Raw genomic sequence first — 20,551 nt, forward strand, 5'->3', positions numbered from 1 at the left:
ATATAAAATTTACCATTTTAACCATTTATGAAGTGTAGAGTTCAGTAGCATTAAATGTATTCACAATGCTGTGCAACCATGACTACCAGCCATCTCCAGAACTTTCTCACCTTCCCAAAACGAAACTCTGTAACCATTACTCAATGATTCCCTCTCTCTCCCTCCCCTAGCCCTTGGCAAGCACTTTTCTACTTCCCCTCTCTCTGTTTTTGACTATTCCAGGTACCTCCTGTAAGTGGAATCATACCAATTTGCATCCTTCTATCTCCGGCTTATTTCATTTGGCATCATGTCTTCAAGCTTCATTCACACTGCAGTATGTTAGAGTTTCCTTCCTTTATGAGGCTGAATAACATTCCACTTGTCTGGCTACACCGCAGTTTTGTTCATCCATTCATCCACCGGGGAACACTTAGGCTGTTCCCACCTTTTGGCCAGTGTGAGTAATGCTGCTGTGCACACTGGGTGCACACATATCTCTTCGAGTCCCCGCTTTCACTTCTCTTGGGTATGTACCCAAAAGTGGGGTTGCTAGATGGGACCATTAGATTTTAGTGGCAGGAAAGTCATTAGTGATTTTGGCAAGGGCAGCCTGACTGAAGTGGCTATAAGAGAGGACAGAGATGGTGGAGATGGCAAAGTAAAGGCAACCCTTTTAAGATATTTTTCAATAAAGGGGAGCAGAATAAAGGGCAGAGTAACGGGAGAAGTCTATGAGACCAAGAGAAGGTTTGAGGAGCCTCGTAACAGCAGGTTTACACACTAAGAGGAGTGATATATTAAGAAGGGAAGAGCTGATAATGCAAGAGAGGACAGGGGTAATTCCAGAGGCAGGAGTAAGGGACCAGAGCATATGAGGGGCTGGCCCTCAGCGTGTGCGGCGGGCTCATCTGTCACCGGGAAGGGAAGACGCACGTGGCTGTCAATGGGAGCAAGCTGGAGGGCTTGGGCGGAAGAAAAGATAAGGGAGTTATCCCATTCTTGTGAAGTAAGGAGCTGAGAGGGACGGGGGAGACACGTGGGAGAGTTTACTGAGGAAGGAAAGACAGGTTTCCACACAGCGCCCAGGGTCCACTTGAGGTTTGTGGTCAAATTTGTAAATGTCCAGTCGGCAGGGCTGTGTTTTGCTTTGCTGCAGCCGCTCTGGTGCGGGAGCTAAGGAAGAGGCATATTCTACCAAGGCTGGATTGTGGAATAATTAGGACTTTAAACTATAAAATCTAAACAGAGTGAGAAGAGAAGTAATGGCATAAAGAGGGTGATGACCAGTGGCATTTCCAGTAGTGCCGAAGAATGGATGGGAGGGGAAGTCTATGCTAAGTTGTTCAGATATATTCTCTCCCCCCACACACACAGAGCTCCAGGGTAGAGTACATTTCTTCACTCTTTGACTTTGGCTTAGTCATGAGACTTGCCTTGGCCAATACTCGTGAGCATAATAGACATAACGGCTGGAAACATGCCTGTGCAATTACAATTCCAAAATCCTGAGGAAGGAAAAACGGTAGGTGTCCCTTTCTTGCATTCTTGCACTTTTGCCATCATTACCGGCTAGCCATCACCACGGGTCCCATTACCTTAATGTCGTTTAAAAGGAATATAATGACATAGTATCTCCTAGGAAGTAAAACCTAACTGGGGAAGTGAACCTCATCAATATTTATCTTTGAAAATTACAAAAGAGGTTTCCAGAATAAAATTGGAGGCGCTTCCATGTGTCATATTTTTACATATAAGAAAATGATAGATACATGTGATTTTAAATATCCCCTTATTTTTACACTACAGAATACAACAAAGCAGAAAATTACCTCAAAAATTCAGTCTTTCTGTTTATAACCAATATCCAAATGAATAACCTCCTGCCCAGTGTCAAATTATATTAATTTTTATCAGTTGATCTTCTATATTTAATACTATCAAGAGATAAAACTATCGTAAAGTTGCCATATTGAAAGTATTCACCATTAGGTACAAATGGATAAACTTACTTTCTATGTGTACAAATGTACTCAAGTATAGGAGGAATTCAGGCAGGGGAGCCTGACAGGAGGGAAAAGAAGTGGGAGCCACAAGACTGAGAGTTTGTATGTGCTAGCGGCCTCGTGGTTTCCTGAAGCCGAAGAGCTCGGGGCATCCCTAAGAGCAAATACAAAATGGTTCTGAAGATCTGAGATGAAGGGAGTAGGGATTTAAGAAAAACAGGTTTTCATTTAGTACTCAGAATTTATCTTTAAAGTGTCCATTTGATTTTTCAAGCATGATAGGCAAATATGGGCCTAAAAAGATAAAAGAAAAGGACTTGAGGTTCTGAGCCCTTATTTTATAAACTCATAAGCAGATAAGGAAGTGGGCTGATAGATGAGGGATCTAAGTAATTTTCAAAGTTGGAAAGTTTGCTACTTTCAAAATAGAACTGAAGTTCTGGTCCCCAGTGTCTAAAGGCTACTGATTTAAACAAATAACATAGTATCCTCATGATACTAGTATTTTCAGTTTTAAAGGTAAGCATCTGATAGCAGATGATATTCAGATTTGGAGTCTGGTGGAACATTCCAAGTTATATGAAAGAAATCAAATGCCATTCTTCTATTCTTATGTAAAGATTATTTTATTGTAAAAATGTGATAATTACAAATCATTCTATTATAAAATTAATGTTGTATTAGCATACATGTAATTCCAAGTTGTTTTTTGTTTTAATCTGATCAATTCAAAGAAGAAATAACCATTAAACCATGATGGTATTTAAGTTATTTTCAAAAGACATTAAGGCTTTAAATGTGTTTTTCCTATAAGGAACTTAGGAAAATTAAATTTCTAAGTGAATTATCTTTATCTCTTCTTCATATATAACTGCATCCATATTTTTCTATAATAGGCCATGAGATGATATGTAAACATATTCATTTCATTTATTTTATCTTATCAACTAAAATTATATTGCTGCTAGAAACTTTCATTCTAGTCCCTGTAAGTAAATAATCCAAGCAATTGTCAAAAGCAAATACATGTTTCTTTTAAATGATTGTTAGCCCTAATCTTCATCTTCCCCTAAGGATATAGCATTAAAAGCCATTATGACACTATTTGTTATCGAAACCTAGATGATCACTTTAAAGACTTGCATTTGCACAGCTAGCTCAGAAGACTCTTCTATCAGCGGTGAGTGGACTATGTGTGTGAATACCATGCTTTGCTTCACAGGCGGCGAACAACTTGGCCCCTGACCAGGGCTCCGACCCTCACAGGTTAGCTTTCTCCCTTGCAGCCAAGGGCGACCCGTGCTGCACAAAGGTGTGAATCGCGTTCTGTTTCAAAAGAACAAGACCAGCAGATTAATGAACTCCCTTGGCAGCAGCAACCTGGTAAAACCTTAGCTTTAATTTGTGCTCCACTGAAAATAATAACAATTCAGAACTCATTCACCTTAAACTATCTAATATTGTACAGAGCTAAAACGAAGAGCATGTGTTTTGCAGGTGAGTTCTTTATATATCAAACGAGTTTCTGAACAGCTGCTTCGGAAGTCTAAGAGTTGTTCCAGAGGAGAATCATCCCAAAAGGAAACCAGACCATGCCTAGTCTAATCCAGGCATGCTCTGCCTCCAAATGAATAATTTGGGCCTCCTGCCCAGCGTCAAATTACATTAATTTATTATATTAATGCTCACCTCTGCACTGGGCTCACCTTAGATTTCTCAGCGTTGTATTTGTCCAAAAGAGCCTGGACGCGGGCCCCATACTCAGGATGGACATCAGTGAAGTTCTTGACCTGAAAATAAATGTAAACATTCCCTCAGTGCCTACTAGGCCGGTCCCCAGTGTCTGTCTCATGGTGGTTACTCCAGGGGAGGTGGGGCACTTCCTCAGGAGGTAGAACCACACAGTGATCGGCAACAGAGGGAGAGGCTGAGGGCCCAGTGAAAACTCAGGCATAAGCTGATCAACCCCCTGAGCATGTCCACCCCCCGTAAGATGAATAAGACAATTTCATCCACCTCACAGACTATTGTGAGAAAAATGCATATGAGGCAAACTGCATTGACTGCATGTGAAGAGCTGACCTCAGAGTAACTCAAGTTACAGTGATTTGTATTAAGAAACGGGCCCAGACACTGCCTGAATTTCAAGTATACAAAGTCATTGCCATTTGCAAGGCAATTCCATACACTTCAAGCAAGAATTCCCAGTGATGGGCTTGGCCCAAGCAGACAGAAGACAGGAGTGGGGCATCATAAATATATACAGAGCCTTACAGCTTCAGCATATGTGAGAAGTATGCTGAGAGTATGGCTCCTTACAAGCCCTCTTAATCATTCTCATCAGTAAGATGAGATAAAACGAGCCCCAGCTATCTCACCAACAGTCCAGCTCTCTGCTGGAGATAGCAATAAGTAAACAGTGCCACAAAGATTTCAAGGACTATTTTTACACACACACTCATAAAAGGTAGTTACAGACAGAGAACTCTGCCTACAAAAGAAAGTACCCGGCCTGCTAGTACTTGTCTCCAGGCCTTCGAACACATCCAGGACAGCTGCCGGCCCAGCTGCCCCTGTGAACACAGAAGCAGCAACCAGGAGGCAAGAAAACAGTGGAGTTTCCTAAATTTACAAGAAGCTAACCCCCGTGGCAGGCCAGGAAACCACAAGCGAGGACGCTTCACACAGCACCACGAGCTGCCACCAGAAAGGCGTGGCGCCTCAGCTCAAAAGTTCAACCTGACTTTCGGAAGCAGCCCAGTTCTCAGCCCTGAAAACATGCAAGTTTCCAGATGCTTCTGAAACAGGGTCAGGGTCACAACCTTAAGCGGATGGGCAGGCTTGAAAGCACAGAAATGTAATCTGAGTTTTTTATCATCCAAATTCAAAGCAAAACCGTGACAGGACCCACACCTTGATATTGAATATTATTCTCCTGTACAGAACTTGGCCACGGTCGAATGTAACGGTGTAGGAAAGAACTCCCCCGAACTCCACTAAATAATTACACATTGGACAAAGAGCTGAGGACTAACGGATATGCCATATCCACAGGAGAGAAGGTAGACAGAGGCTGATGGGAACTTAGCTCAAATTTTTTTAAGTGTACTTCGCTCAAGTAAAATAGAAAGGGCACTTTTCCTTTTACGGGTTCTCTTACACAGCTGCACTCTCTGCTCCAGCCAGCAGATGTCACCCTTCAGCTTCCACAGCACCACTCACCGCTTTCCTCTGGATGAAAAGCTGCGCCTCTTTCAGATGGCCGGCAATGTTCTCACACAAGCGCTTCCTCTCCTCTTCATTCAGTACGGTCGTATAGAACGTCCGCACCTGCTCAATGAAAATACAGGGGGAGAAAAATCAGAACTCACCCAATGTGCTACTTTTGAAATGAAATAGTGAGACTTCCCATTTGCATAAGACTGAAAGTTTTCAGACTTTAAGAATAATTTTAAATTATTGCTGAAAGTGTTATTTGTGTTGAGTTCCTCACCTTTTGTTTTATTTTAAGCAAAATAGGAGGACTTCAGTTGTTGATAATAGCTCCTAACTGCAATTAATAATGTTCTTTGTAGTCACTGCTAGCAAACTTTACAAAGCAAAATAGCCTACAGTTAAAAATCCCACCATATTCTTAATACTGACAAGCCTAGAATGTGCAAATGATCATCAAATGTACAGTGAACTCAACACAACCTTTCAATTCTGTACCCAGAACTACAGAAGGAAAAACTCTAATTCATTCATATATCCTTAGTTATTCAATAGCCAAGATTTCTTGGAGCAGATAGATGTTAATAGTGATATTTTCTTAAGATTATTGGGTTTACCTCTAAAATGAATAACAATAGATTAAAATAAAAAATAGGAGCTAAGTATCAGGGATGAGTCCTAAAAGCCTCTGCTCATTTCTGAAATCAACCATTTCTAGGGTATAAGGTATAATTTTATCCTAACATTTCACTCATTCATTCAACAAATACTTATTTATTGAGTTGTTGTTCCATGAGTTGAACCATGTTGTTCTATGTATTGCTGTTAATGTTTATAGAATCCAAAAATATCCAACTATCCAAAATATCACTTATAAGATACTGAGGTATTCATAGCTTTTTCTAAGTTATGAAATAGGTCGTAATAAAGTTTGTTTTTAATTTAAGCAAAGTTTAAATCTGATACAAACTTCAGAAATCAGACTTTGATATTAACACAATACAATCCAAGTACTATATTATGGGGATTTCCTCAGATCTGTCTCCAATTCACCAATTTTTTCTTCAGCTGTGTATAACATACTGTTTACATGCCCACTGAGTCACTGTTACCTGTTGGATTTTTATTTCAAAGAGTCTATTTTTTTTGTTTCTAGAAATTTCAATTTAGTTCTTTTTCAAATCTGTTCTTGTCTTCCCACATCCTACTCTTGTCTCATGGATAACATTCTTATTTGTATCTCCTTGAATGCTGCCAACATGCTTATTGTAAACCCTCTCTTAGAATATTCTATTGTGTATAATTCTTCCATCTAGTGCATGTGCAATTTCTCAGGGCATTGGATTTCCTTATATGTAATTTCTCCCTTGACTCATTTTCAACAGGAGTTACCATCTGCAGAAGTCCCAAATGTATGCGAGTTGTGAAGGTATCTTCATATGGTAACTTTTTTCCATCACATTTGCAGAGGCCTAACAATGTTTATTAATTGCTTCTCAGTTCAGGGCTTTTGTCGGACCCTAAGTGGGCCAAGAATGCAGGGGCCTCACCTGAGCACCACATAGGAGAAAGACCCCAACTTCTCAGGATTGTTCGCTTCCATCTAGAGCCCACATGCTTCCAAGATGCACCCTCAGCCTGGTGGGTAGTTTTTCCAATGAAGTGCCAGCCCCTGGTTCTCATCATTATGTCAAGAGCCGACTGCTAGCTCTCTGCGATACAGGAAGCCGGAGGCCTCAACTCCTAGCCCCTTGGGAGTGTAAAACCTTACTGAAATGTAAATACGGTTTGGTTTTCCCCATGAAATATACTCACATGCCTTCAATGTTCACACACTACTCTGATTCCTTTTTCATTTCTGGGAGCTGGAGATTGAACTTGTTTGCTAACTCAAATACATTCTTTTAAATTTCATTTTTAATCTAACATGTATGTGTGAAAAGTAGAAGAAAGGCCTACTATGTCACCTCCATCTATTGGGTTGGCCAAAAAGGTCGTTTAGTTTTTTCCATACAATGGCTCTCATAGTGCTTAGTTGTCTTTAACTTCATTCAAAACAACTATATCGGATTGTATTGTGACAGCTGTCATATCAGCATGCATTTTAAAAAAACTTACCAAAAGTGGTGAGTTTTTGTGCAGCCATTTTAATATTGAGATAGAAAAAGATATGCAACACTTTCCACATATTATGATTATTTCAAGGGAGGTAAGAACGCAACTGAAACACAAAAAAAATGTGCAGTGTATGGAGAAGATGCTGGGACTGATCAAACTAATCAAAAGTGGTTTGTGAAGTTTCCTGTACTATTGACTTTTTGGCCAAATAATTCTTCGCCGTGGGGCTGTCTTATGTATTGGAAGAGGTTTAGCAGCACCCCTGGCCTCTGCCCACTAGAAGCCAATAGCAGGAGGTAGCAGACATACTCAAAATATCCAAATCAATAAAGTTACTGATAAAATGAAAAATGTATCTTTTACTTTACGGGTAAAAGTAAACAGGCTTTTTGGCCAACCCAATACCACCCTGACCTAAAAGAAATTTGGTCCTGAAAGTCCAGTGGTACGCTGCAGCCAGCTTGCTCATGAGAGCAAATTGTCAAATTTTTAAGAATTCTGTGAGTGACTTATTGAACACAGCCATTACTAAAAATTAAGTTATATAAACTTACAAGTAGATAAATGACATTACAGACAAAAGTAATAAACCCTCAAAACATATCACTTCCTAATTATTACATATTACCTATATTCTTGATATTATTTGTGTCTACTAGTATCTCTATGGTAGAAATACAATATAAAAGCGGGAAAGTGAACATCACTTCCAGTGCCACAGGTTCAGTGGCAACATGTTGGGAGCCTGAAATATTCTCTGGGAAATATGGTCATTATAGGAGAGTTAGAGTTGTTCCTCATTCTTACCAATGCTTGGTATGGTCAGTCTTTTTCATGCTAGCCCCTCTGGTGGGTAACTTGAGGTATTTCTTTGCGGTTTTATTTTTCACGTTCCTAGTGAGTTAAACCACCTTTCCATATTTTTCAGCATCCTGGATGTCTGTCCTCTTTTGCAAAGTGCCTATTCAAGTTTCTTGCCAATTTTTCTATTCATTTGTCTGTCTTTTTCTCATTGTTCTGCAGTTCTTCATACAATCTTTACGTGAGTCATCTGTTAGATGAACTGAGCTCCATTCTCCCACTCAGTGGCTTGTCTTGTCATCTCTGAATGGAGTCTCAAAAAGTTCTTTTTCTCTTCATGAGCTAGTCTTGATAATACCTGCTGCTCCCAGTTTACCAATACTCTCTTCAGCGGTGTTTAATCTCCTTGTAAACCCATCTACTAAGTTGTTAATTTCAGTTGTATTTTCCAGTTAAGTTCATTCAATTCTTACTGTATAGACTAAAGTTCTCTTGTTAAATTCTCTACATTGTCATCTCTTTCCTTGAACATATTAATCACAGTTACATAAGGTATTATGTCTTGGGTATGCCTGGTAATTACTGAATGCTGGTCATTTGATACAAAAAAATGTGGAGACAATCTGAGGCTCTATTTTCCTCCAAATAGCTGTGTTCGGTTCTGGCACACAGGTAGGATAAAATGAGATTGTCTTAATCCAGTCTGAGACTGAGCTGATGCAAAATTGTGTCTTAGTCTTTGGGAAGGTAAGTTTCTTTACAGTATTCCCTTATTCTTAGGAATAGCATGTTAGGGATTTCAACTGAAAGCCTGAATGCTAACTGAAAGCCTCCTCCTTCACAGACCCTGAACTGCAATTTTTATCCCTGCAGACCCATAAAAATGCTGTAAATTCTGCTCAGCATCTTGGCCAATGCTTACAAAGTAATAAATGCCTTATTAGAAAGAACACCGAATGCCAAGCTCACATCTCTGCACTACTTTTCTGTCCAAGATCTTGGCTGCTCAAATCCTTGTTGCTTTGTTAGCTTTCCAAAGCCTTCAAACAGATGCTTTTTGTATTTTATCTAGCTTTCCAATATCCACCATGAAAGGTTAGGCCTGATACAAGCTAATCCGCCCTAAGCCAGAAGTGGAAATCCAAGTGAATCATTTTTTAAGAGTATAAATCTGGACCGTCTTATTTTGTTCCCCTGTGACTCTTATTATTATAGGATTATGCTATAAACCTATAAGCAGTATCATGACTACTTAAAAACATGAGTTCTATGCGGTGATAACAAAATCTCTCAACAAAATATGATTATCTTGTAATTTTTTTTTTTAAGATTTTATTTATTTACTTTTAGAGAGAGGGGAAGGGAGGAAGAAAGAGAGGGAAAGAAACATCAATGTGTGGTTGCCTCCCACATGACTCCCACTGGGAACCTGGCCTGTAACCCAGGCATGTGCCCTAGACTGGGAATCGAACCAGTGACCCCTTGCTTCGCAAGCCAGAACTCAATCCACTGAGCCACAACAGCCAGGGCTGATTACCTTGTAATTTTTAATGTGTAAGCAATAGCCTAATAATTTAAGTTAGTTTTTGCAAAGGTTATATTTGCTAGTTTAACACTGGACAAGACCTCATTAGGCCAAATTATTTGAGAGGTAGGAACTGTATCATAATATACTTGGTATCATTGGCACACCAAGAGTAAAGACATTACTATAAAAGGCCTTTCAGGTGATGTTTAATTTCAACTAAATATGGTTTATAACCTACAAGTATCTTCTTTTTTATATACACATATATGTATATACATAAATGTCTTTCAAATAAAGGTATCTTTCTTCATAGTGAATTAATTCACATATGTATTTTACTTGAAACCCACATTTACAAAATGTGAAAGTGGGAATATTCTCGTTTCAACACTAAGTTTAACACCAACTACCCAAACAGAGCTATAGGACAGCTATACTTTGTAACTTTACTCTTTTCTTGGGTGTGGTATGTCATACTGAGCACTTTAAGGAGGTGGCTGCCGTTCAAAGTCACAGGGCCTCTTTCACTGCACCTACTGAAAGAATAGCCCTTAGGCAGCCAGAGGTCACAGGAGAGAGGGAGGGTACTGGACCCAGGGCAGTTAACTACAATAAACTGGCCAAAGGTGAGCGAGGCAGCTAGAATGAAAAGATTAGTCAGGTCAATCTGATACCTTCTCTCCAGAATCTGATACAGAAGTAATGAGAGAAGCAAAAGAAGTCCAAAAAAAGTAGTATATGGAGAAGAAAGCCATAAAGAAGAGTGAGGCCGTGGCCATAGCAAAGCCACAGCCATGTTAAAGCAGAAGCTACGGGGCAGAGAGGAGAAAAGTACAGGATCACAGAAACAGAGAGATGGAGTAGGAGGGTCATTTGAACGATGAGCCCTGCGGTGGAAACACCTACCCTCTTGCTACTGAGACAGCTGGAGCTATTTTGAATCCAGCTCTAGTCTATTAAATCTGTCAGTCCTGCCCAGATTCTTAGACTTGGCTGCACTTAAGCTTTACTTGCCCATTTCTTAGATTTCCATGAAAGCACTTCTTCCCCACTGGCCTTCACTTTATCCCCTCAATAAAATTTAGAGGAACTGAAATGAGTTGTACCTTGAACGGAAAAGAGCAGAGGAACACAACTGTTCAACCTCATCAAATAGAAAGGACTGGTTTATGATTAGAGGTGTCTTCCCTGAATTCAATTTAAGACATATTAGAGACTTGGTGGGGGGAGGAATCAGCAGACATCGAGAAGCAGGATGATTAAGTGACTCCCAGAGCAGACAGAGAAGTTATTACCTGAGTGACATTATCCTCATCGCCACTGTTGTAGCGCCGCACATCCCCAGAGAACGAGGCGCTGTGTTCCCAGGCGTAATTCGGCTGTTGCTCGGGCGTGCTAAAGCTGTTGGGGTAGTAATTGGGAGCACCACCTTTAAAGGAAAACCACACAGGTCCACTTAGGGAGGTTTAAAAAAAAGGACATGCACAAACACACACACATATACATACACACATATGGTACACACATATACATGTTATGCACATGTTATTTTTCATGTACCATATTTACCTACAGGCAATACTCAGTTTCTTAGAGTACGCTGCCTTCTTCCAAATGCTCGTGTGGGCTGTCTCACGCTGAGACTTAATGAAGAGATCTCAAATTCCCCTCAAACACTTCAAACTATCTGATCTGTGAAATCTGATGCTTGCCAGTACCAATAAATTTATACAGGTTCGCTTTGACCCCCACAGAAAGTGAGAACCAAAGGCACATTTCAACTTTTAGGATATCATGTAGGTTTAGGCTCAGTTCAAACAGTGAATCCCAGAATTCTTGGGAGGAACTCAAAGTTCTAGCTCTGCTCCTTCAGTGACTGAACCCTGAGATCTTAACTGCTGCAAAGTCACAAGGCAATTAGTGGTAAATCTGGGATTAGAACTCTGGGTTCTTTGACTCTTTCCTTCCAGCACACATTATACTCCCACTATATGCTTAGTTTTTTGTTAAAGGTTGGTATCTCTCCTTTACTGATTATGACTTTATTCAATTTTAGCTTCACTTTCACTCCCCTCCACAGATAAATAAAAAAGGAATTTTTAAAACTTTAATACTTCTAATATGTCAGTACTCATTTATTTGGACTTAAAGGGGAAAAAAGTAAAAAATATAATCAAAACATTTGTTATGACTTCTGGAAAAAATATGAAGCCTTTTTTTTTTCTCCTTTTGGCATATTTATTTTCCTAACTATATACTCTTCTTTGGCTTATATCAGCAAAAGCTTGAATTATCTGAACTCACATCACCTAGAAACTAAGTAATTTTAACAAACTAGTCTAGGGTTGGAATTTTACCCAGCACACTGCCTGAACAGATTATCCTGAGTAGATAAACAGGAGGTACATCCTAATCACATTTCTCGAGATAACAAGTGCATGTAGGAAGAGGGAGGACAGCATACTATTATGGAGCCCAATCATCAGCTCAAGAAATTTATTCTAGGTCAACCACATTATATGAAAAGCCAAGTTGTCCAATAACCAGCCACCGCAGTGGTTTTTTGCATTATGTGTTAGCTCCTTGAAATATGCCTAGCTGAGTATTTTTTAAATTCTATTTCCAAATAAGCTCTGGCCTTTATTCAAAGTGGGAGTTGTCTTTAAGTCACTGACTATTGGGAACAATTAAGGACTTCCATCAGACTTTGAGTGCAGCCCAAATGCTTTATTTTTAAAACACGGAGGCAAAGGGATATCAAATACATCCACCAGTAGTTTTTCATCTGCATACCACTGTAATGGTAAACGGAAATGGTAAACACGAAGCAATTACTTATTAATGAAGTTCCAAAATATACACAAACTTCTCTGACTCTTCACAAGTGGACAGCTCTCAATAATGGCCAGCCTCAATGACAAAAGGACCAAATAATATGAGTGAAAAAAAAATCACTTAAAAAAAAAATGCAGAGGACAGACACAGTATCAATTCCCTTCAGCAATAACGTACTCCATACCTTTATCATCCTCAGGGAGAAGAAATATGGTAACCAGCTAATACAAATAGTTAGTGAGCATGTATCCTTGTTAAATACCTGGAAAAAGCTTAGTGATAATGGTAACTAATGCAAGGCCCAAAATTATACATACAAAATAATCTTAAGTGTACAAAAAATATACACAGAAAAAGCTGGCAAGAAATAGACCAAAATATAACAGTTATAGCCTTTGGGTGTTCGAACTACAAATGGATTTTTCTTCTGCCTTCTCTTTTTACCTTATACTTTCCAAATTTCCTTTATAGAACATGTATTATTTTTATTATAGAAAAATTACCTCTGTTTCAATACAGACATCTAGAGCTATAAATGTAACTGAATAGTAAAATTTCTGAAAAGATCAATGTAAGCAGCCTATTACTAAAACACATGTCCTAAATAGGAAAATAAAGGAAACTAAGATCTGTATTAAACTGTGCAATATTAAAAGGAAAAAAACATTAAGCAATCTCTAATTAGATCAATAATTAGAAATAGAAACTGTACATGGCACCCAAAACTGTAGTTAAAAGAACAAAAAACATAAATGTGATCAATGGGCTGCAAGAAACAAAATGCAGTAGTCTCATTTCACCAGTCGATTTATATGAATTTGACTATATTCACTTAACAAAAAACAGTGTGAGAGAGTCCTTTGATTTGCTCTGTATCCCCTGCTTCTAACCTACCCCACCCCTCCAAATTCTAGCTAGACTTGCCCTTCCATGGGCCCAGCAGAAGCACAGAGAAACATAAACCAGGAGCCCTTGGCTTTCAGACTTCCAAGATTCTAAAGTCCTGGTAATTTAAGGAATTGACCACTTGTGAAAAGTCTTCAAAACTTAACCCCTACGTTAGATGCTACTCTGCTTATAATCAGTGTGAAAGTTCTTTCTCCCTGTCTTTCACTACAGGATGGATAGCAAGTAAAATCAGAGGTGGAACTCTCTATAAAACATATAAAATATTTAGATAATAGTATGGAGAGTCCTCAGACAGTTAAAACTCTCACTGCTGGGCAAAAATTCGTGATTGGCAGGAGCACCAGTAGAGCACCTTCCCAGACAGAGCAGGAGGTCCCGCGGGGCCAGACGGAAACACCCGCCTGCCGCCCCACCGTCTGCTTGGCAGCGCCCTCTGCCCTCAAGCGGGAGCCAAGTGTCTTAGGCTTACCCTGGTTGTCAAACATGCACATGGGGCCATCACGCTGGTAGTTGGCCACTCGAGCACGGAAGGGACAGTTTACAGGTATCTGAAGATAGTTGGGTCCCAGGCGGTGGCGGTGAGTGTCAGGATAGGAGAAAAGGCGGCCCTACAGTCATAAACAAAACAGACATTGTGTGCATTAACAAAAGGAGCAAATTTCTACAAAACCTACTGTGCAGTACATTATACAAAAAGCAACTCTCACGTTGCACTCTAATTTGTGTCAGAAATACTTTTGAGCTCCAAGACTTTCTAGTTATAAACAAAGTATTACACAAAGAAAGCCATTGTTCAAAGTGACAGCCATACGATCCCACAGGTCCTGAATCAAAGATTAAATTCGGTTACATATTTAGTAAGGCTGCATGGTAAGCATTTTAAAAGTTCTTCCAGTTAGTGTTGAAAGAAAAAGCTTTGATTAACACTGCATTACACTTCGGATCCAACTATTTAAATATTCTCATAATTCAAAGCTGTACCCTTGTGAGCAGTCCTCTCTTACTGACTTCATCACTGACTTTGAATTTGAGAGATTATTATTATTATATCCCAAACTCCATGAGCAAAAATAAAAGTCAAGTTAAATAGAGCAACTTATGAAACTTTTTGTACCAATGGATGTTTAATCCAGTCTCACTGTTCTGTCAATCGTTCGCTCTTGGCTGAGTAACTCTACCTCCCATAATCATTCCAGGGTAATTAGATAGTCCAGGGTAATTTTTAGATGACTGGTTGTGCAGGCATGGCTGAGATCCATTAATAGTTTGGAAGCTGAGCTCCTCCTTTAGCTCAAAATAGACCAAGTTGTGCTCTAAATTTACCAATGAGACAAAAGATACTACTGAGCCCTAAGAGCTCCTGGCTGCAGCTTCTATCACTGAATTCTGCTTTTGTGGTACCTTGTGTTTATAGAGCAACCTACCCCACCTACAGGTGGAGAGCCGAGGTTGGGAAATGGACGCAGCAGGTCCAGCGCCTGACATCAGTGTGAATCTAGGCCTCACCCAGGCCCCGTGCCTGCTCGCTCCCTTGCTGGACCCGGGTCAGAGAGCAAAACACAGCTCCCCCCCACTCAAGCAATCAGGCCAACTTCTCCACTCCTGGACAACTATGGAATATGGGAGTGAGAAAGACTGAGGACCTGTGTCATCAGGTACTCAGGGGACAGTTTCTCAGTGATTTACGTGACACTATTTTGTCTTTTCACCATGGCCTGGCTTAACACTTTGGGTAACAAACTTTCAAATTTATTAACGTGACCTTGTTGAAAGGTAACTGAGAACACTGTCCATTAATATACAACTATAACCGTCCTCAGGTGCTCATCAGTTCTCCTGGGAGAAATGTCAAAGTCCTCCTAGCTGGTTCTTCACTTCCGGTCCCTCCTCCAACAATGTCATTTTCCACATTCCTGCCAAAGGAATCTTCCTAAGGCCCCGCACAGATTACATTATTTACCCACTTCAAGAGCCATAAACGATTCCTCACCAGTCAGCCAATGGCTAAGTAAGTACAATAGCCCTTCCCTGCATGACCCCTAACATGCTTTGTGGCATGAGAATTCGCAGCTAAATGACCTAAGAAGTTATAGGAAAAACTAGACTAGGAGCTAGTATTTTGACTGAACCTAATGAAGCTCTTTCAAACACTTCTTAAAACTCAGTTAAATAGATAGATAGATAGATAGATAGATAGATAGATAGATAGATAGATAGAACATAAAACTTATATGTTTGCTGTAACTGAAATTAATACTAATAGGTATTATACAACTCATTCATATGATTAAATTCACTCATAGAATTAAAGGACTTCCATTTATCGTCCTTTTTCAGAACTCTCTTCCCCAGTTTCAATGAGCTGCCTCACACATTCGGTTTTGGCCAGTGCAGAGAATGTCAATTTGCTATGTGGTCCTTTCCCTGGGCTCAGGCCTCCGTCCAAAGGTACACTGCTCTTCTAACTGTATGACTCAGTTTTGCTTGCTGACTCCAGGTCTCACTGTGGTCTCCGAGACCCAGGGTGACCTGGATTCCTGTGAAAAGCTTTTGGATGACCTTTCATTCCTCAGCCCATTCCCTCAGTATAAGGGTTATGCAGTCTTAGCTCCACCCAGGACAGTTCAGTGCCCTGGAGTCCCATCAACCACTTTTGCACACAGTTCAGCTCCATTCCAACCTCCAGACGGGAGGTTCGGGGCGCAGGGTCACACTTGTCTTGGCTTCCTCGACACCCTAGTTTCAATGTGGCCGCTCCCGTTTCTCCTCTGAAATCTGCCAGACTTCCCTTTTCCATTCCCAAATCCCAGATCCCTCGTCTTTTATTTATCACCGGCAGAATAACTGCACTTGATATACACCAGATCACATTTCTCAAAAGTGAAGAAAGCTTTTCTTTTCCTAGAAGAGATAACTGTATAAACTTCTCCTCAAGCATTCAGATCCCCTGTAACATGTTCAGCGTACCCAGTCTTATTCCCTCCGCCTTAGGAAAGAGTGGCTGCTTACAGTTTAAGTATATCCAACACAGCCCGCCTTTGTGCCTATATTCATATCCTGCTCCTGCCCCATTTTACCTCTGGGAAAAATCAAAATCCTCTCCATTCTTCGTGAGCCACACCCCATGTTACCTCATTCTCAAAACTTTGTCATCATCTCCTATCAGAGATCTCTCCTGACTCAGCACAGCCTTCTGCCTCGCATTACAGTTGTCTTGTGTAATTGTATCTGTTACAATGGTCAGGACAGTCTATCACACGTGTAGACAGGTATTCAATTTATACTAAATTAATAATGTAACTAAAACTAATGAAAACCTTACTGTCAATAAATGCCTCAGATATTCCCACTGTCAAAGCAAAAAAGTTATTATTAAATGAAACAGGGGACTCTTAGCTGGCCTCCAAGCTCTAACCCCTGAACGGGACTCACATGCTTACATCCGAAGCAGTCATCAGTCACTACATTCCGACCCCAGGTAATGATCTTTAACTTTTGTTTCACGATCATAGTCCAAAAGCAAAAAAACACTGATTTACTTACTCAATAATTATTAAGCCAATTATTTTCCTACTGACGTCTAGTGCAAAGAAGAATTTTCACTTTGCACACAGAAAAGAGGACGTTGGAGAGTGACAAAAAAGTACCAAACGCCCAGGAACATTCAGGACAAACAGTTAAATTAACCACTGCCTTTAATGGCTGACAACACAAATTTAGATTGTAGAAAACCATGTCCAGGTCTCTTTTTACAGATGGAAACATTGAAGCATCACCATGGAAGAAAAAATGAATAAAATGATGCTGACTGAGGTTTTATAATTAATTACAAATACTCCCTCCTATCAGGTACAGTCTGGACAAAGAGTGCTTTCTTTACAAATACCTGCAGCATCTCTAATCTAACTTCTCTTAAATTAAGGGACTAAATGTCAGTCTTAAGATATTGAGGGACTTTACCATGAAGTTTGGCTTATACGGCAATGCCCGTCTCAAAATGTTTTAGTCAGTCCCCCATAGACTAAGGACCCAGGTTAAAGTTTACATGACGCTCTAGTTGATTCTTCATGCAAATTACACAGTGTGCATTTGAGTGTGTGTGAGTGTGTGCGCGCACAGGCACACGCGCACACACTCCTGCCTCAGCACCTCTCAATCCACCAGGCTTACCTGTAGCATTTTGTCAGGGCTGGGCTCAATGCCAGGCGGCATGTTGCTCGGGTCAAAGGCCAGTTGTTCAACCTCAGCAAAGTAGTTAACTGGATTCCGATTTAACACCAGCTTACCAACCGGGATAAGAGGGTAGTCCTTGTGAGGCCAAACCTAAAAATGATGTGGTATCCACAATTACCAGACAACCGACTGAAGGGAACGAAAGAACCCGCAAGAATGCCACCTTTCAAATATAGCAAGGAAAAATAATAATGTTTAATCCAATAAAATGATAAGAATTCAAGGTAAGTGCATTGGTTAAATCTTTCACAACAGTCAACAGGAAATACTGACACTTTCCCTGGGCAAAATTACATCAGCTTTTCAAAATTTGTTCCTGCTAATAACAGTGTATGAATTCATGAATTTCTCAACCAGGAGCTAGAAGTGGGATACTGGCAAGCACTCATTCGCAGGCTAGGAGGTTGGCAAGCAGTCCCACTGCATTGTGTACGTGATTTCCTGGCCACGATGAATGCTGGAAATTAGTTAAAATTAGGTACAAAGAGACTTTACACAAGAAAACAATCTGGTTGTTAACTGACCTACCTTGGTAACATCAAATGGATTAAATGGAAAAGTTTCTGCCTGAGAAAACGTCATGACCTGGATGTAAAATGTCCAGGAGGGATAGTTGCCGGTGGCAATGGCATTGAAAAGATCCCGGAGGCCATAGTCAGGGTCCTGCTGGCAAAGTCTTTCTGCATCTTTCACCGAAAGGTTTTTGATGCCCTGGTCGGTCTACAGAATGAAAGAAAAAAGTTCAGACTGAAACTGGCACAGTTAGCGAATTCCAATGAGTAGTTAACTGCAGGATTATGAATAATACTACTCTGACATTGGTTTTCCTTCTAACAAAAATCCCACTTTTCCAATCTGACACAAATATGAATTTATCAACAAGAAATTCTACTTCATTATTCGGATTCTTTTAAATCTCTAAGGAATCCACCTATACAATTCATTTTTAAAATTAGTCCTGTCTTTCCCTTTTTGTATTCTGTATTACTTAAATTTTTTAAATTGTTGACATATAGTTTATTTTCAATTTTTCCCCCATATAAAGAATGCTGTATTGATGTCTTTAGACAAGCCAAAAATATTTTTGACATAAAATTTATCACTGTACCCATTTTAAAGTGTCCAATTCAGTGTATTTTTTTAGTGTGTGTATATATATATATATCTCAAAATGGAACTGCTGGGTCATTCTACATTTAGGTAATTCTACATTTAATTTCTTGAGAAACTTCAAAACTGTTTTCCAGAGTCTTTATTTTTTGAATTTTATACTCATGTTACTTTTCAAATCAGGAAAAAAATCTAAATATATTTTTTAATATATATTAAAAAATGGAAGTTAAAAAACTTCCCTTTTCTGCTTGAAGCAATTTTTTAATTTTGTTTTATAATAGTGCAAATCAATTACTAAAATTGTGCTCAGCAAGTATCCCTCCACCCCCATACTCTTTCTTTTTTTAAAGAAGAAATTACAGAATCATAGTTCACAGAGATGAAAAGAACTTCATTCAGTAAGACACTCTGAAACAACAGTTCTCTCACTATGAGCATATAAAATTAGTATTGTCACTTTCCAAACAAGCTATTAAGACCCAAAAAAGTCAAATCACTTTCAAAAGTACTCCCATTATCATACCATACTGATCTTCAATAAATTTCCCACCTATATCTTACTCTAAAAGATCCCCATCAAGCCAAGTTCCACAGAAAGATTCCCTTAGCAAAAGTCAACTCTGAAAGGCTGGTCCATTACAACCACAGAAGCCCCAACTCGCTCTAGCCGGCAGCAAGACTGGGCTTAGAAAAGAATACTCTTAGGTCAGAATGATCCAGACGGATGAACCTATGTAGATCTCAGGCTATCTCAGGGCCCTCTGCTGAACAGACCCAGAAGCAATCCAATCTTTCCAGGACCCTGAACAGCTGGCATTACATCCCAACTTTACATAGACAAAACCGGAGCTTAGAGAACTTTTCATTATATGCTCAAGTCACAGATATATAGAAGAAAAAAGACCTGAGTTCAGGCTGGTCTAACTGCAAAGCCACTAACCAGCCCAGCTGTCCAGATACACATTTAGTTCATCTGCAACACCGCTCCTTTTGGCAACTACAAGCCAATGGTCAATTACAAGCTAACATGTTCCTTGCCTAAGATTAGATCCAAGTCCTAAGAATAAAGAGGGGTGACATTCTTCCTGTTTGATACACCTACGCAAGCTTTTCAGATGAACATTAAGACAGGACAGGAGAAAACCAGTCTTTGTGATATCATTAAGAGGGAGTCTATATTGTCACAAGTCCACTTCTGTCTCTTCTTACTTTAGCGGTAGTCTTTGAAAGTAAGTTCTTAGGCAGCCAGAGGTTCTCTTGGACTATTGCTTATCATAACAAATGCCAAGACCATTCTAAGACAGAGCCTTTTAAAACATTTCATGCCCTGACTGGTGTGGCTCAGTGGGGTTGGCGTCATGCAGCAAATCAAAAGGTCACCTATTCAATTCCCAGTCAGGGCACAGGCCTAGGTTGTGGGCCAGGGCCCCAGGTGGGGAGTGCGAGAGGCAACTGATCAAAGCTTCCCTCACACACGGATGTTTCTCTCTCTCTCTCTCCCTCCCTTCCCCTCACTCTAGAAATAAATACATAAAAACTTAAAAAAAAAAAACAACTTTAATTAAAAGGTTCCCAAAAGCTTCCCCAAAGGTAACTGATTTGATCTGATTGTAGAAAAGTAAATTTAAAAAATAGAATTTTTGTTTTTTGACATTTGTAATTGATTTTACTTATTTTCTTTGTTCACAATATATCTTCAGTAACTGCTAAATAAATGAATGGATGAATTAAATGTTAGAAATGTTGGAAAGATAGCATCAGATTTTAAAAGTCATAGTGAGATAGGTATACCAACAGAGTGCCCCAATTCTCCCTT

The 20,551-nt window shown here is 39.7% G+C and overlaps 1 protein-coding gene across 1 annotated transcript in view; it reads right to left on the reverse strand.

The window, feature by feature from the left end:
- Nucleotides 1-2,584: 2,584 nt before the first annotated feature.
- Nucleotides 2,585-20,551, reverse strand: part of CAT (catalase) — a 36,232-nt gene continuing 18,265 nt past the window's right edge. Inside the window, exons 7-13 of the mRNA XM_054585926.1 lie at nt 18,151-18,342; nt 17,560-17,712; nt 13,859-13,997; nt 10,941-11,074; nt 5,208-5,315; nt 3,692-3,775; nt 2,585-3,311 (exon numbers count right to left, since the gene is read on the reverse strand). Of these exons, the coding sequence (XP_054441901.1) occupies nt 3,246-3,311; nt 3,692-3,775; nt 5,208-5,315; nt 10,941-11,074; nt 13,859-13,997; nt 17,560-17,712; nt 18,151-18,342 (876 nt within the window). The 3' untranslated portion in view covers nt 2,585-3,245. The remainder of the gene's footprint in view (nt 3,312-3,691; nt 3,776-5,207; nt 5,316-10,940; nt 11,075-13,858; nt 13,998-17,559; nt 17,713-18,150; nt 18,343-20,551) is intronic.

Source organism: Pteronotus mesoamericanus, unplaced genomic scaffold (genome assembly GCF_021234165.1).
Source record: "Pteronotus mesoamericanus isolate MK-2021 breed Mesoamerican mustached bat unplaced genomic scaffold, CSHL_Meso_final contig_90, whole genome shotgun sequence".
NCBI classification, from domain to species: Eukaryota; Metazoa; Chordata; class Mammalia; order Chiroptera; family Mormoopidae; genus Pteronotus; species Pteronotus mesoamericanus.